This window comes from Salvelinus fontinalis, chromosome 11, assembly GCF_029448725.1.
Source record: "Salvelinus fontinalis isolate EN_2023a chromosome 11, ASM2944872v1, whole genome shotgun sequence".
Taxonomy (NCBI): domain Eukaryota; kingdom Metazoa; phylum Chordata; class Actinopteri; order Salmoniformes; family Salmonidae; genus Salvelinus; species Salvelinus fontinalis.
This window is the reverse complement of record NC_074675.1, coordinates 14,501,041-14,516,268: the sequence shown is the minus strand read 5'-3', so window position 1 is coordinate 14,516,268 and position 15,228 is coordinate 14,501,041. Positions and strand designations below refer to the sequence as shown.

The following is a 15,228-nucleotide window of genomic DNA, read 5'->3' as shown; positions in this document are numbered from 1 at the left end:
TTGAATGATGCGGCACTGGGCGCAGCTGGAGTGGGACGACCGCACCATCCGCCGTGAGGCTGCGTTGACCTCTTCTACAGAGAAGGTGCTAATGGGACACACCTTTTGGCCCAAGCCATGGTGGAGGATCTCCCCTACGGCATGGGAAATCCTCTCCTCTGGGATGCCGGCTGGGACATCTAGCAGGTACCTGTCGACATGACAGCGGTAGTCCACCCGCAGCTCTTTGAAGTAGCACAGCTGACCATTTCCCACGCACATCTCACAGCACACCCGGCCCAGGGACATGCAGGACATGCAGGGCACCATCTTCTCACCCTTGCACGCTCTACAGGGCTTTTTGGTGCCCCTGCCTCGCCCATGGCACACAGGGCAGCGCACCCTAGTAGAGGCACAGCAGGCCTTGCACATAACCCACTTCTGCTCCTGGCAGTAAGAGCACCCGGTCACTCGGTTTGTGTGAATCAGCCTGTAATTTAACACCTGGTTGTGGAACATCTTGGCAGGGGTCACAGGCACCTTCCAGGGTTGTGGCTCCTGTACTTCCCCTGCTGATTTTGGAGACACTGGTGCTTTGGAAGTTTTGCATTGTGGTTCAAATCTTAAGCACACAGACCTGTGCTCTGTAAATGTTTCCAGTCTGTAACAGTATGCAACCTCATGGGTTACGCCAGTGATGACCATTCCTCTGGCTGCAGCGGGTGAAAGAAGTGGTTTGTTTCGCACCCAGTCAACAAGAACATCACGGATCGTCTGTTCTGGCAGAGGAGACAGGGTGAATGTGTTAAAAACCTCTGGCTGAAGTTTCACTGATACCTTTGCCTTCCCCTCCTCCATTGGCGGTGGAACTGTGGAGTACTGAGATGGTTCCAGTATGAGGTCACATCGGTAACCCTTTCGATGTTCAGTTGCCATTATATGGAGGTTGAGAGCAATGCTGTTACTTGAGTTTCATGTTAACGAATTAGCAAAATGTTCAAATCCCATTCTTTCTGAGTTTACTCTATTCCAATTCTAAAATTATATTTATGATGTCATAATGCATTTATACACATATGATAAATACTTTTTCCCCAAATACATTTGACAGTTAAACTGTCCCAGTTGTTTGATTTTTGTATTTTTACTTTGGCTTTACTAAAGAAAAAGGATTTGTTCATAAAGGTTTGTACAGCGGAACAAACATGTAGGGTTTACGTATCTACACGGAAATATTTCCATGTAACACAAAAACAACATTTTTTTATGAACATGGCTACTACAGGTAATTTAAATAGGTTGAGTTGTTTATTTACAAGGTTTACAACTGTTACTCAACTGAAACACTGCACCGGTGAGTACTGTCTATTGTAAAACTTGCAAGATTAAGGAACGCGTTTTGTGAACACAATCTCAAGTGCTGAAAGGATTTTGTCAACTAACTATCTAGTTAATGTTAGCGCACATATATTAGCAAGCATTTCTGAGGCAGAGAACCCAGCTGGCTAGCAATCTTGTGACTGTAGCTTGGCAGTTATTAATCACATCATACTGTACCTTTTGATTTATGTAAACCAATATATCCACAACAGGCGTTGTGCCTGTCCTTCACAAGTCAACTATCCGTGGACCTTCCATTGATGATGATTGGTAAGTAGATAGCTTGCTACGTAGCCTTAGTTACAGTAAATCATAATTTCGTGAGTGTGTGGATTGCGATGACTTTGTTCATTTCTTCTCACCTTCATTGCAGTAAGGTGGAAATTGGTGTGACATCTGATGGGAAGACCATAGTGTGCTACCATCCCTCTGAGGATGTTCCTTATGAACTTACACAGGTAAGAAATTAGAACTTGGATTTGCCGATACTGACGTAAACAGAGATGATGGGAAAGGGAAACATTTAAATACTGTAAATACTGCATTTGCAAACACATAAAGCCCTGCAGATTGATCTGTGAAATCGTGATGTCTGTGGAAGGCTGAGATTTACCTGCCAGCAAGATGCCCCTTTTCTCACCATGCTGACTATTAAACGGCAAAGTAAGCCCTGCAATTTAGGTTGAAAAACAGCATAAATGGTCTTTGATTGTTATGGCTTTCTTATGTATTTGTGACACTGTAGCCCATTCTACGGCCAAACCCCCTGACCAATCCGGCAGAAACACATGACCAGGTGCTGAAGGCCCACCTCGGAAGGGAGGTGCTGCAGAACAAACAGGCCCCCACCATTGAGGAGCTCAGCAAAATGTTTCACACCACCAAGCACCGCTGGTACCCTGTGGGACAGTAAGTAGACCTTCTATGATTGAATCACTTTAGTGATAGTCAGTACTAACTGGGTACTGTCTAAATTATGAAGAGATACTCAGAAGGAGAAAATTATGTTGATGATTGCTCAAAGCATGGCAATAGATAGATGCCACACCCGTTCCATATTAAATATTGGTACTGAACTCACATGGCACTTCCTTAGTATTAAAGGCCCAGTGCAGTCAAAAATGTAATTTCCTGAGTTTTATATATATTTCCATACTGATGTTGGAAGAATGCTGTGAAAATGATAATGCTCTTTTGGTGTAAGAGGGCTGTTTGAAAAGGTTGTCTGAAATTTCGGCCTGCTTGGTGACATCACCAGGCAGTAAATTAGTTAATAGACCAATATGAAAGAGTTTCAAACGTCTCTGCCAATAACGAGGCTTCCGATTTTCTCTCCCCACTCCGACAGTCCTAGCAAAATTCTTGCTCGAGAAATTGCTCTTGCTAAGTAGCTATTTTTGTTTGTTTTTGACCATTTTGATTGAAAATAATCCCAGTAGGATACATCATTGTTACCCAGAAATGATTTGATATTGAGATAACGTTTGCATTGGGCCTTTTAAGTATCCAAAATGTACCTTAAGTTGCTAATTTGTAAATTAATGTAATGCTAATGTATTGAGTGAGAAACTTGCATGAAGGTGGGTAAAATCCTCACTCAGTCCTTTTTAAAATCACCTATAGAGTGCATTGGCAAAGTATTCAGACCCCTTCCCTTTTTCCACATTTTGTTACATTACAGCCCTATTCTATAATTTAGGGGCAAAAAATATTTGATCCATATTCACACAATACCCCACAATGACAAAGTGAAAACAGGTTTTTAGACATGTTTGCACATTTTTATTAAAATTTAAAAACATAAACGTTATGTAAATAAGACCCTTTGCTATGACATTCGAATTTGGGCTCAGGTGCATTCTGTTTCCATTGATCATCCTTGAGATGTTTCTACTGCTTGATCGGAGTCCACCTGGGGTAAATTCAATTGATTGGACATGATTTGGAAAGGAACACACCTGTCTATATAAGGTCCCACAATTGACAGTGCATGTCAGAGCAAAAACCAAGCCATGAGGTCGAAGGATTTGTCCGTAGAGCTTCGAGACAGGATTCTGTCGAGGCACAGATCTGGGGAAGGATACCTAAACATTTCTGCAGCATTGAAGGTCCCCAAGAACACAGTGGCCTCCATCATTCTTAAATGGAATAAGTTTGGAACCACCAAGACTCTTCCTAGAGCTGGCCGCTCGGCCAAACTGAGCAATCGGGGGAGAAGGCCTTAGTCAGGGAGGTGACCAAGAACCCCATGGTCACGCTGCTAGAGTTCCTATGTTGAGAAAGGAGAACCTTCCAGAGGGACAACTATCTTTGCAGCACTCCACCAATCAGGGCTTTATGGTAGTGGCCAGACGGAAGCCACTCCTCAGTAAAAGGCACATGACAGTCCACTTGGAGTTGCCAAAAGGCACCTAAAGGACTCTCAGGCAATGATAAACAAGACTCTCTGGTCTGATGAAACCAAGATTGAACTATTTGGCCTGAATGGCAAGCGTCACGTCTGGAGGAAACCTGGCACCATGCCTACGGTGAAGCATGGTGGTGGCAGGTTCATACTGTGTGGATGTTTTTCAGTGGCAGGGACTGGGAGACTAGTCAGGATTGAGGGAAAGATGAACGGTGCAAAGTACAGAGAGATCCTTGATGAAAACCTGCTCCAGAGCACTCGTGATCTCAGACTGGGGGCGAAGTTTCACCTTCCAACAGGACAACGACTCTAAGCACACAGCCAAGACCATGCAGGAGTGGCATCGGGACAAGTCTCTGAATGTCCTTGAGTGGCCCAGACAGAGCCCGGACTTGAACCCGACTGAACATCTCTGGAGAGACCTGAACATTGATGTGCAGCGACGCTCCCTATCCAACCTGATAGAGCTTGAGGGGATCTGCAGAGAAGAATGGGAGAAACTCCCCAAATACACGTGTGTCAAGCTTGTAGCGTCATACCCAAGTAGACTCGAGGCTATAATCGCTGCCAAAGGTGCTTCAACAAAGTACTGAGTAAAGGGTCTGAATACTTATAAATGTAATTTCAGTTTTTTATTTTTAATTACATTTGCAAAGATTTCTAAAAACCTGTTTTCGCGGTGTCATTATGGGGTGTTGTGTGTAGATTGAGAGATTACAATTTAATTCATTTCAGAATAAGGCTGTAACAAAGTGTGGAAAAAGTCAAAGGGTCTGAATACTTTCCGAATCCGCTGTATATTGAAAATTTTAACTTTTGTTCCTTTTTTTTCTTAGGTACCATATGCGACGCAGAAAGAGAGATCCTCCAAAAGACAGATAGTTGTTAAGGAGTTTCTTACCTAAAGAATCATTGATACCTTACATAATTTTATCTTGGCTCACCCCCCCCCCCCAAATCCCAAACTGTTTTGTGTGCAATTATTTGTGCTGTAAAATAAAATTAACAAATCTGTAGTTGCGCACTTTTATGTTTGCTTTGAAGCAGATTACCAAAACTGTCAGTGAAATATATATTTTCCCTATGTGCTGAATACCTTTTATTTCATGAAATTCTGGGACATGGTTAAGGTATCTGCATGTTATTGTGGAGGAAGAAGGAGAACACTGCAATAGCGGCGTATCGGGAGAAAGAAAAAGCTGCAACTGGGACTCAAACTTTGGCTTCTACTGTGCAGAACAATATTACATTGATTGTGATAACTGTCCATTTTTACGATAATTTCAATTCAGTCCATGTCTTAAGTTTTTGGGATTCAAAGAAATTACAATAAAGAGTACGTTCATATTTCTAGTATTTTCTCTAAGATTTTGAAAGCACCCACTCCTGGAACATGAAGTTCGTTTAATTGAAATATGTTCACGCTGGTCGTTGACCAAAATACATTTCCCAGCATTCACAATCCCGTCAGAGGCCAACACCATTCACCGGAAGGCGTGTTTGTCGGCGACGAAGGAGTGAACATACAAAAATATTGTATACAGTAAAACAAGATGGCAGGACTACCCCGCAGGATTATAAAGGTAATTCCAAAAACACCATGCAATAAATAGTTCACAAGCCGTAGTTCGGTCCCCTTTGAGTTGCATAGAAAAATAAGACTCGGCACGTGCATTGCCATGTATTTGCTAGCTAACTAACGTTACTTCCGTTAGCTAGGTACTGTATGTCTCAGGCTCAGCCCCAAGTCAGAGGAATGTTTGGTCAAATGTATTAACCTTCCTTCTGAGTATGGCCCAAGTCTACTTAATTGCCTATGTGTTGAAAGTAATACTTTTCTTAGTGTACATGTATTGAAGTAACCTTGCTATGGTCTCAAGTTAGCGATCTGAGCAATGACCCTCGACTGGCACTGCTAGCTAACGTTAGCAACGTACATACAGCTAGCAAATTTAGCTAGTTAGATATTGATGGAACTTGCTGTACTACTGGACTCCAGAGTATGTATTATAAACTCACATTTACTTGCTTGGTTTATTGTGTATGAAAGTGCTTTGGGTAGCAAAGCTAACTTGGCTTTGGTATAGGAACCGGTGGCAGTGCAGGTATTTCTCTCATACTGTGTCTAGGCCCAATGAGCAGGATCAGGATTGTTGGTCTTGCAGGAGTTCTGTGTCAGAAATGAATGAAGCGACATGGGACAATAGTTTGTCATACATATACTAGGTGGCTGCAAAAACAAATGTTTGACAGAAACATTCAATTTATCAGCCTACTCAACTGGCCTAACTTACTGACTTGCCTAGTTGAATAAAAAAACTGAGAAGACGAACATTTACAGGGGTGTTATAGTGTACATGGGCCTATCAGTGAGTTATATTTGAAAGTTATTGATAATACATTTTTTTCCATCAGAATGACAGTCATACCATGACGATGTTACATGTTTGTTCTCACTAGGCCTCAGACATAATTCACAAAAAACAGACTTTGCAGCTAGTCCACCTCCAGGCATGTAATTATTATGTATTTTGTTTGTTTAACCTTTTATTTAACTGCAATAGAATGTATCCTATGAGCTCTTAACTGAGGATCTAAAACACTGCGTGAGTGACCATTTTGTGCTCTTGAAAGAGACAAGACAGAAGTGAATGTTCATTGTCCCTAAAAAGTTCAGAAACAGAATGTCAAACCTCATCTTGAATGCATGGATGGCTGTCCTTGCACCAAAACATAGTTGTCCAAAACCTTGGTAACTATTGACCCTGACCTGACATCTGGTTGTTGGTGCTAATCTGTCTTGCTACATCTGTATCGCATTCTCCTTGAGACAATTTAAACTGGGTTCACTTCAAACATGACACGTTTCTGTCTATCTACCTGCATGTCTCGATCTGTATCTCTGTCCGTGTTCAGGAGACTCAGCGTTTGTTGGCCGAACCCGTTCCTGGAATAAAGGCAGAGCCTGATGAGGCGAATGCACGCTACTTCCATGTGGTGATTTCAGGGCCCCAGGACTCCCCTTTCGAAGGAGGCACCTTTAAACTTGAACTCTTTCTGCCAGAAGAATATCCCATGGCAGCTCCCAAAGTGCGATTCATGACCAAAATCTACCACCCCAATGTGGACAAGCTGGGTAGGATATGCCTAGACATCTTGAAAGGTGAGTTATCCAGATTCACAATTATCATTAGTCACAGTCATGTCCTGACTCAAAGTATGACTCCTTCCTCCACAATTTTATTTTTCTCTCACAGATAAGTGGTCCCCAGCTTTGCAGATTCGCACAGTGCTGCTATCAATCCAAGCATTATTAAGCGCTCCTAACCCTGATGACCCACTGGCAAACGATGTTGCAGAGCAGTGGAAATCAAACGAAGCCCAAGCCATTGAGACAGGTGAGACAGCGCACGCATGTGTCATGTTCATGTTTAAAGTGAACCCAGTTTAAATTCTCACCCCTTGGCATGTAAATTATTTTGCATCCTCTGATCAAGAGTACCTATCCGCTGAATGTGAACAAAGCCTGGTTTTAAACAGAGGCAGTGAGTGTGAGAAGGAACCAATTACTTACTGCTCTTGTAGTGCTCTTCACTTCAGCCTCCTGAAGTGCCACTGCAGGTCAAATCAATTCAGAGATAGCAAGACATTCCTTCAAGAAGAATGCTGATACCTGTAGTTAATGAACCCCCTCTCTGTGCACCTTGCAGCTCGGACATGGACCAGGCTTTATGCGGGAAACAGCATTGAGGTATAGAAGAAAACAGACGGGCACTGGATGTTAACATAACCAAGATGATCTCCTTTATTTGCATTTAAAGGACAGTCTTAGACAAAAAAACAAGATAAAAGCAAGCAAAAAAATGGTAAAGAATATATTTAAAAGAAAACGAAACTACTGCAGCCCTCTGATTTTATGGCACATAGCAATGTGTTTTGTCTTTGTCCTGGCTCACTGCTCGAATGCATGGACAGAGGCTGATGCCCAACCACAGCTTTCTGTTTCTCGGGGGGGGGGGGGGGGACGACAAGTCTCTGCACCACCGAGGGGTTACAAACATAGGACATCGCCCTGGACCCACAGTCATACAATGGGTCAGTTTAGTCAAAGATCAATAAACTGAGGGAGTTTGTGACACCAAATACCCACCCATTTGAAAATGTCCACTTGAGGTTATGCTGCCTAGCCTCTTGTTGAATTTAGAGTAAACTTTGTTTCCCTCAGACAGTTGAAGTTGTGGGTTCGGAAGTCTTGTGTTTGCAAGCCCTTGGCAGAAGCTCAGATTAGGGACGTGAGGGTGTCGGTTACGACGTCCTTCTGGGGAGAAAGGCGTTCTTTTCATTTTCTTTTAATGTTATTTTAATTTATTTTTTCTCCTATGATACTTCATTAAAAGCATGTACTTACCCAAGCCCAGAACATGACTGTTCTAACAAGTTAGATCCGTATTGATACTGAGAAGTATCACTTTCGGGGTGTTGATGGGGGGGAAATGTACACCCAATTCTGACATGAAACAACGAGGCATGAAATGCTATCATTGTCACTTCATTGCTGAGATCCACACAAGACTTGTTGCTTCTGTACTTATTTTCTGTAAATGTTATGTTGTAGTAAAAATATTTTTGTTATGCCATTTTGTTTGATCTCTTTCTTGCTAGCACTACCTACATATTCTGGTAGGTGGTGTTTCATTGCTTTTCCCATACTCCGTCCTCACCCGTGTCTTTTCCACAATTCTCTACTGCAAGTGTATCCAGTGTTTAGTTCAACCAACATCCTGAAAGAGGGGAGAAAGTCAGAGAATGTTCTAATTTATTTATCTTTTTCTAAGGGATTTAGAATTAAATATCAATGATTCATCATCCAAGCGTCTGGCCTTTAGATTGAGAATGGCTTCCGCGTCTCTGGTTAGTCCACTCATGTGAAAAAGGCAAAGAGAATCGTGTATTACCGGTGTCTGAAATGATATGGGAAAATAAACCAATGCATTAGCATTTGTGGCTCCTGTAAATAAAATAAGTTGAGTAAGACTCCTGTGAATGTGTCTGTGTGCTGTTGTGTATCTGGGTAAGGGGATGTGACTCACTTGTTTTGTTTATTGACACACTTGCTCTGTCTGAGTAGATGGGTACCTGTATGTCAGGGCCATGCTTGTCTTTAGGGGCCAGTATGTCACAATGGTTTTATTGTCCTGTCTTTGTTTACATGGCAACAGTGAGCCACTCAGTGGGGGTCATTCTATGAAAATCAATCTACATTGATGAGGATAAAAATGGAATCAATCCATTTTAGAATAAGGCTGTAACCTAACAAAATGTGGAAAAAGTCAAGGGGTCTGAACACTTTCCGAACGCACTGTATATACTGTCTATTAACACACAGCACTTCAATTAAAACAAACATTTTGTGTCATTATCTGACACAAGTGTTTTCCCTAGTGGTTAAGGTGGGGAAAGGAAAGCCACAATTTTCATAGAATGACCCATGTGCCAATCCTCGGAATGTAAATGCAGGAAATGATTCCTTGTATTATGGTCCTGTCTTCGTTTATATGGCAACAGTGAGTCACTCAGTGTAGGAACTAATCCTCAGAATATAAATGCAGGATATTATTCCTTGTATTATCTTTTAGACACTCAACATTAACTAACCTCAAAGCAATAAAGATTTGTCAGTGAAATTAGTCCATCACTTTATTTTTTATTTGTACATTTTAGTCAGTTAGCAGCCACTCTTAACCACACCGACTTACAGTTAGTGCATTCATCTTAAGATGGCTAGGTGGGACAACCACATCCCAGTCATAGTAAGTACATTTTTCCTCAAAGTAAGATGTGGGGGTTGGGCTATTAGATTATCCATTGTTACAGGGTGACTTACTGCTGACAGCTCAGAAACGTCCAAATATAAACAGAACATTTGTGACAGGCATTGATTTATTGACCTGACAGGTGAACATTACTCATCACCAGGTGCTTACGGCACAGGGTAGGACACTGTCCGGCCACTCACAGTAGACAGTATGTTTTGGATGTCGCGTCATCGATGTGTCACGGAAATATAACACTTTCTCGTTGTTCACTAGTAGAAATACATTATTTGTGGTGTGATTCTCTAGTCTTAGTGGTTGCATGGTAATAACTGTTTTTGATCTGACGTCGTTATGAAGTATTTGTTTGTTGTGATGGGATTCCTCTCCTTCTGCAGTCAGTATGAGAGTGAATTGTGACTATGAATATCTGCACTGCCTGGAGATCCACTCTCCACAAGACAGGGAGGGGTGAGTGGGGGGGATCTCTTCCTGTGAATATTTCATCTGCAGTGGGAAAACAGACTGTGCTGTGCACCAGGCTTCTCCTTCGCTGACCTTTACATATAACCAGCCACCGAGGTGGAGACTGCAGGGAAAGGGGTGGTAGTGCATGGCCTCCAAGAGTGCTGTATGGAGTAATGGTGTAAGATGCCTTATTTTGGTGTTGGTGTGACAAGATAGGAGGATGACATGGGTGTGATGCAGTATGAACAGTGATCCACTGCATTATATTATCAGAATGTACAGCAGACACAAACAAAGGTACAGAAGAAGCACACACACACAATTGTGTTAGATGCCAATGATTAATATCCTCTATTCATGTAGATATTGTATGTTTTGAAATTAGGTTGTGAAATACTGGGTGTGTTATCAGGAAGAAAACAAGCCACAGCTCAGTGGTAAAACCATGTCAAATATGTCTAGATTCAGAGTTTTTAATGTACATGTACAGGTGTGACATGTACAGGCTCTGAGCTCCAAAATGCAGGACTAGTGAAATAAAATAATGAAAATGGTAATTAAAACCATACAAATAGCACTATATACAGTTGAAGTCGGAAGTTTACAGACACTTATGTTGGAGTCATTAAAACTAGTTTTTCAACCACTCCACAAATTTCTTGTTAACAAACTATAGTTTTGGCAAGTCGGTTAGGACATCTACTTCGTGCATGACACAAGTATTTTTTCCAACAATTGTTTACAGACAGATTATTTCACTTATAATTCACTGTATCACAATTCCAGTGGGTCAGAAGTTTACATACACTAAGTTGACTGTGCCTTTAAACAACTTGGAAATTTCCTGAAAATGATGTCATCGCTTTAGAAGCTTCTGATAGGCTAATTGATATCATTTGAGTCAATTGGAGGTGTACCTGTGGATGTATTTAAAGGGGTACCTTCAAACTCAGTGCCTCTGCTTGACATCATGGGAAAATCTAAAGAAATCAGTCAAGAATTGTACAAAAATTGTAGACCTCCACAAGTCTGGTTCATCCTTGGGAGCAATTTCCAAATGCCTGAAGGTACCACGTTCATCTGTACAAACAATAGTACGCAAGTATAAACACCATGGGACCACGCAGCCGTCATACCGCTCAGGAAGGAAAAGCGTTCTGTCTCCTAGAGATGAACGTACTTTGGTGCGAAAAAGTGCAATTTAATACCAGAACAACAACAAAGGACCTTGTGAAGATGCTGGAGTAAACAGGTACAAAAGTATCTATATCCACAGAAAGATTTGTTCTATATCGACATAACCTGAAAGGCCGCTCGGCAAGGAAGAAGCAACTGCTCCAAAACCGCCATAAAAAAGCCAGACTAAGGTTTGCAACTGCACATGGGGACAAAGATCATACTTTTTGGAGAAGTGTCCTCTGGTCTGATGAAACAAAAATAGAACTGTTTGGCCATAATGACCATCGTTATGTTTGGAGGAAAAAAGGGGGAGGCTTGCAAGTCGAAGAGCACCATCCCAACCGTGAAGCACGGGGGTGGCAGCATCATCTTGTGGGGGTGCTTTGCTGCAGGAGGGGCTGGTGCACTTCACAAAATAGATGGCATCATTAGGATGAAAAATTATGTGTATATATTGAAGCAACATCGCAAGACATCAGTCAGGAAGTTAAAGCTTGGTTGCAAATGGGTCTTCCAAATGAACAATGAGCCCAAGCATACTTCCAAAGTTGTGGCAAAATGGCTTAAGGACAACAAAGTCCAGCTATTGGAGTGGCCATCACAAAGCCCTGACCTCAATCCCATAGAAAATTTGTTGGCAGAACTGAAAAAGCGTGTGTGAGCAAAGAGGCCTACAAACCTGACTCAGTTACATCAGCTCTGTCAGGAGGAATGGGCCAAAATTGACCCAACTTATTGTGGGAAGCTTGTGGAAGGCTACCCAAAACGTTTGACCCAAGTTAAAAAATTTAAAGGCAATGCTACCAAATACTAATTGAGTGTATGTAAACTTCTGACCCACTGGGAATGTGATGAAAGAAATAAAAGCTGAAATAAATAAATTCTCTCTACTATTATTCTGACATTTCACATTCTTAAAATAAAGTGGTGATCCTAACTGACCTACGACAAGGAATTTTTACTAGGATTAAATGTCAGGAATTGTGAAAAACTGAGTAAATGTATTTGGCTGAGGTGTATGTAAACTTTCGAATTCAACTGTACATCATAACAACTGTGGCAGTGATGAGTTACCTTTCCTGTTACATTCAAATAGAATTGATTACTTTATTTCATCTAGACTTACTGATTGCATGGGTTGGGCATTTAGGGTCAAAGTGTTGTGACATCTATTGGAATAAAATATTACTCAGTAGGTGAGCTTTGTGAGTGATTTAGATAATAGCTATATGACACTTTGAATATGTTGTATATCAGTGCTTGAGGAACACCCAAACCCAGTCCACAAGTGTCAGAGGACAGAGATTAGGTAGCTAGTATGGGTGACATTGCCCAACAATGTCAACAGAGGAGGAATAATCTGTTTTAAAAGTGGAGAGAAATTAGTATGACTCTTAACTAATTGCTAGCAACACACAACCAATGCTAGGATATGTTGGGAGCAAGACAGATTTACAAACTGCGGTGAATTCCTGTTTTCCGACTGCCCATTTTAACACGGTTAGTGCTATCCGGTATCCTTGGGAAGTCCCCGTCCTAAACCATAACCCCTAACCTTAATCATAACCCTTGCCGAACCCTAATCCTAACCTTTACCCTTACCTTAACCATTTAAAATGCCAATTTCAATAGGGTAGGGATGTCCCAAGGATTCCAGATAGCAAGGACCCCTTTTACACTTCCAAATCCAGAATTGAGTCTGCATCTCATTTCCCAGCAGGCTGATGTTGATTTATGAATGGGGCATTACATAAGTAGCAAGGTACTCTGAACACTAGAGGGAGGGCTACAATTCATGTCATGGAGCCTCTTATATTGTCATCTCTTCATCTTGCGAGTTCTGTGGCCGGCCAGGCAGGCAGGCCTGCAGACAGTCCCCTTGAGAGCACTCCGTACCGAGGTCAAATTGAGTCACAATGGTGGAAAATATTACTCTTAGATGGATGATGCTGTCCTTCAGGTGTATCATCTGTTCACTCAGGCTTTTAGCCACAGTGTACTGCGCTCTAATATAAACTGCTCAAGATTCCACTGTCCGTCTAAACCCCCTCTGCAGTTACATCTGATGTGTCATTCTGGTTAGTGTTATTCGTGGTAAAATTTGTCATAGATTGAAACTCATTTCTGTTTAGCTTTTAAGGCTATAAAGCCAGGTTAAAGCCATTGTGTCAGCACGGGGAGAGAAGTGCTTCCACTGACCAGATCTAGGCTTCCACTACAGAGGCTCATGAGACAGGGTACATTCAAAACAAAATAGCTTTATTGCCTACGAAGTTTACAACCTAAAGAATCAATAATGAATAAAACGTAAATGTTCAAACAGAGCTACCTGCTCTCAGTCCTCTCTAAATCAGTTTTTCCCGACTTGTCCTCTAGTACCCTCAACAGCTCACATTTTGTGAGCACACCTGATCAACTTGTCAACTAATCATCAAGCCCTCAATGAGTTGAAAGGTGAGTTTGTCTGTGGCTACAACAGAAATCTGTGCTGTTGGTGGTACTGGAAGACTGGAGTTGGTATACACTGCTCAAAATGAAGGAGGCAGCCACTGATAATGGGTTGTGTCCAAATAACATCTCCTTTCTCCCAAAGTGTGGACTTATTCACTTCCTTTCGTGGATTTGAAAGGAAATTACTGTTGAATGTAAACTCCTCTAGCCCATGCCTACACCAACCCAATGCTTTTAAACTTGTGGAGAACAGTGAATGAGTGCACAAATGAGGAGGAAGGAGAGATTATGAGGACGTAACCCATGGTGTGGTGGCTGACTGAGCTGTGAGCCACACCCTTAAAACACCATAGAGTCGATGTTCGAGCCCCCGCAGAAATATAATTAGCGTAAAATAAAAAATTCCCATAAAATCTGTTACTTTAAGAGAGATCTGTTTTTTTGCATTGGATGCGTCTCTATCTGCTGATTTCGCACTTCCGCATCTGCGGTGAAAGGTGACAGAGCTAGCGTGGTGTTTGTCAGACCGTGAGACATACCAAAAATTGGTCTTCTCACAAAATCTTCTGTAGAGTCCAAACGGTTTGGCGTACAAACTATTATGATCTCACGAACACGTACTGTACATTTCAGTTTTCTGTAGGACACCCACAGGCCTCACAAGACTCGTCTGAAGGACCCCGGTACCAGTTGAAATATTGAAGTATATATGGAGAATGTTTCGTGCCAAAAATAAGGGGTATCTTTCAGATATAGGACAGACACTTCAGAACAAAACTTCCTTCTATTTTTTTTGGGGGGGGGGGGCTATCTGTTGTTCCATGCAGGGAATCTGTTATTCAATGCGTTTGTATGGGCTAATAGCTGTAAGGCCTAAACATTTTTTTCATCAAACATTTTTTTATACTTCAAGGAGCCTTAAAGGAGCCTTCTTTAAAAAAAAATCCATATCGCTTAGTAGACTCCCCCAGCATGAGCGTTCCAGGCTGACTACATGTCTAAAGTTACCTGTGTCACGATCGCGTTGACATGAACGAGAGGACCAAGGCGCAACATGATTTGAATACATCTTCTTTATTTACCACGACGAAGATGATCACCAAACACTTATACAACACTAACAAAACAACAAACGATCGTGAAACTTCAAACGTAAGTGCACACACAAACTACTTACGTCAACATAAACAATGACCCACAAATAGCTAAAGCCTATGGCAGCCTTAAATATGGCTCCCAATTAGAGACAACCGAAATCAGCTGTCTCTAATTGAGAACCCATTCCGGCCACCATAGACTTCCCTAGACAATTACACCCAACATAGACACAGCTAGACACATACACTCAACACAAAACCATAAACTACAACCAACACCCCCTCTACCATATAATACCCCAAAATACACACATACCCCATGTCACACCCTGACCTAACTAAAATAATAAATAAAACAAATAATACTAAGGCCAGGGCGTGACAACCTGTTAAGTTTCTACTCCTCAAGGCACCACACCATGAAGGTTGCTTTTTCAGTTCAGTCTCACTCACT

At 41.8% G+C, this 15,228-nt stretch overlaps 2 protein-coding genes across 2 annotated transcripts; both read left to right on the top strand.

Moving 5' to 3' along the window:
- The first annotated feature begins 1,200 nt into the window (after window positions 1–1,200).
- Window positions 1,201–5,113, top strand: LOC129865113 (39S ribosomal protein L42, mitochondrial-like). The gene is made up of 5 exons (XM_055937606.1): window positions 1,201–1,333; window positions 1,572–1,629; window positions 1,733–1,817; window positions 2,105–2,268; window positions 4,603–5,113. Exons 1-5 carry the CDS (start codon window positions 1,246–1,248, stop codon window positions 4,646–4,648), a joined length of 441 nt encoding a protein of 146 aa, XP_055793581.1. The 5' UTR covers window positions 1,201–1,245; the 3' UTR covers window positions 4,649–5,113.
- Window positions 5,114–5,228: 115 nt separating this feature from the next.
- LOC129865112 (ubiquitin-conjugating enzyme E2 N-like) lies at window positions 5,229–8,800 on the top strand. The gene is made up of 4 exons (XM_055937605.1): window positions 5,229–5,349; window positions 6,683–6,929; window positions 7,024–7,164; window positions 7,477–8,800. Exons 1-4 carry the CDS (start codon window positions 5,320–5,322, stop codon window positions 7,521–7,523), a joined length of 465 nt encoding a protein of 154 aa, XP_055793580.1. The 5' UTR covers window positions 5,229–5,319; the 3' UTR covers window positions 7,524–8,800.
- Window positions 8,801–15,228: the final 6,428 nt, after the last annotated feature.

Coding starts and splice junctions, on each gene's coding strand:
- LOC129865112 (XM_055937605.1), top strand. CDS start 5,320: ATGGCAGGACTACCCCGCAGGATTATAAAG. Junction 6,930..7,023: donor ATGCCTAGACATCTTGAAAG/GTGAGTTATCCA, acceptor TTTCTCTCACAG/ATAAGTGGTCCCCAGCTTTG. Junction 7,165..7,476: donor AGCCCAAGCCATTGAGACAG/GTGAGACAGCGC, acceptor TGCACCTTGCAG/CTCGGACATGGACCAGGCTT.
- LOC129865113 (XM_055937606.1), top strand. CDS start 1,246: ATGAACATGGCTACTACAGGTAATTTAAATAGGTTGAGTTGTTTATTT. Junction 1,630..1,732: donor CCTTCCATTGATGATGATTG/GTAAGTAGATAG, acceptor CCTTCATTGCAG/TAAGGTGGAAATTGGTGTGA. Junction 2,269..4,602: donor CGCTGGTACCCTGTGGGACA/GTAAGTAGACCT, acceptor TTTTTTTCTTAG/GTACCATATGCGACGCAGAA.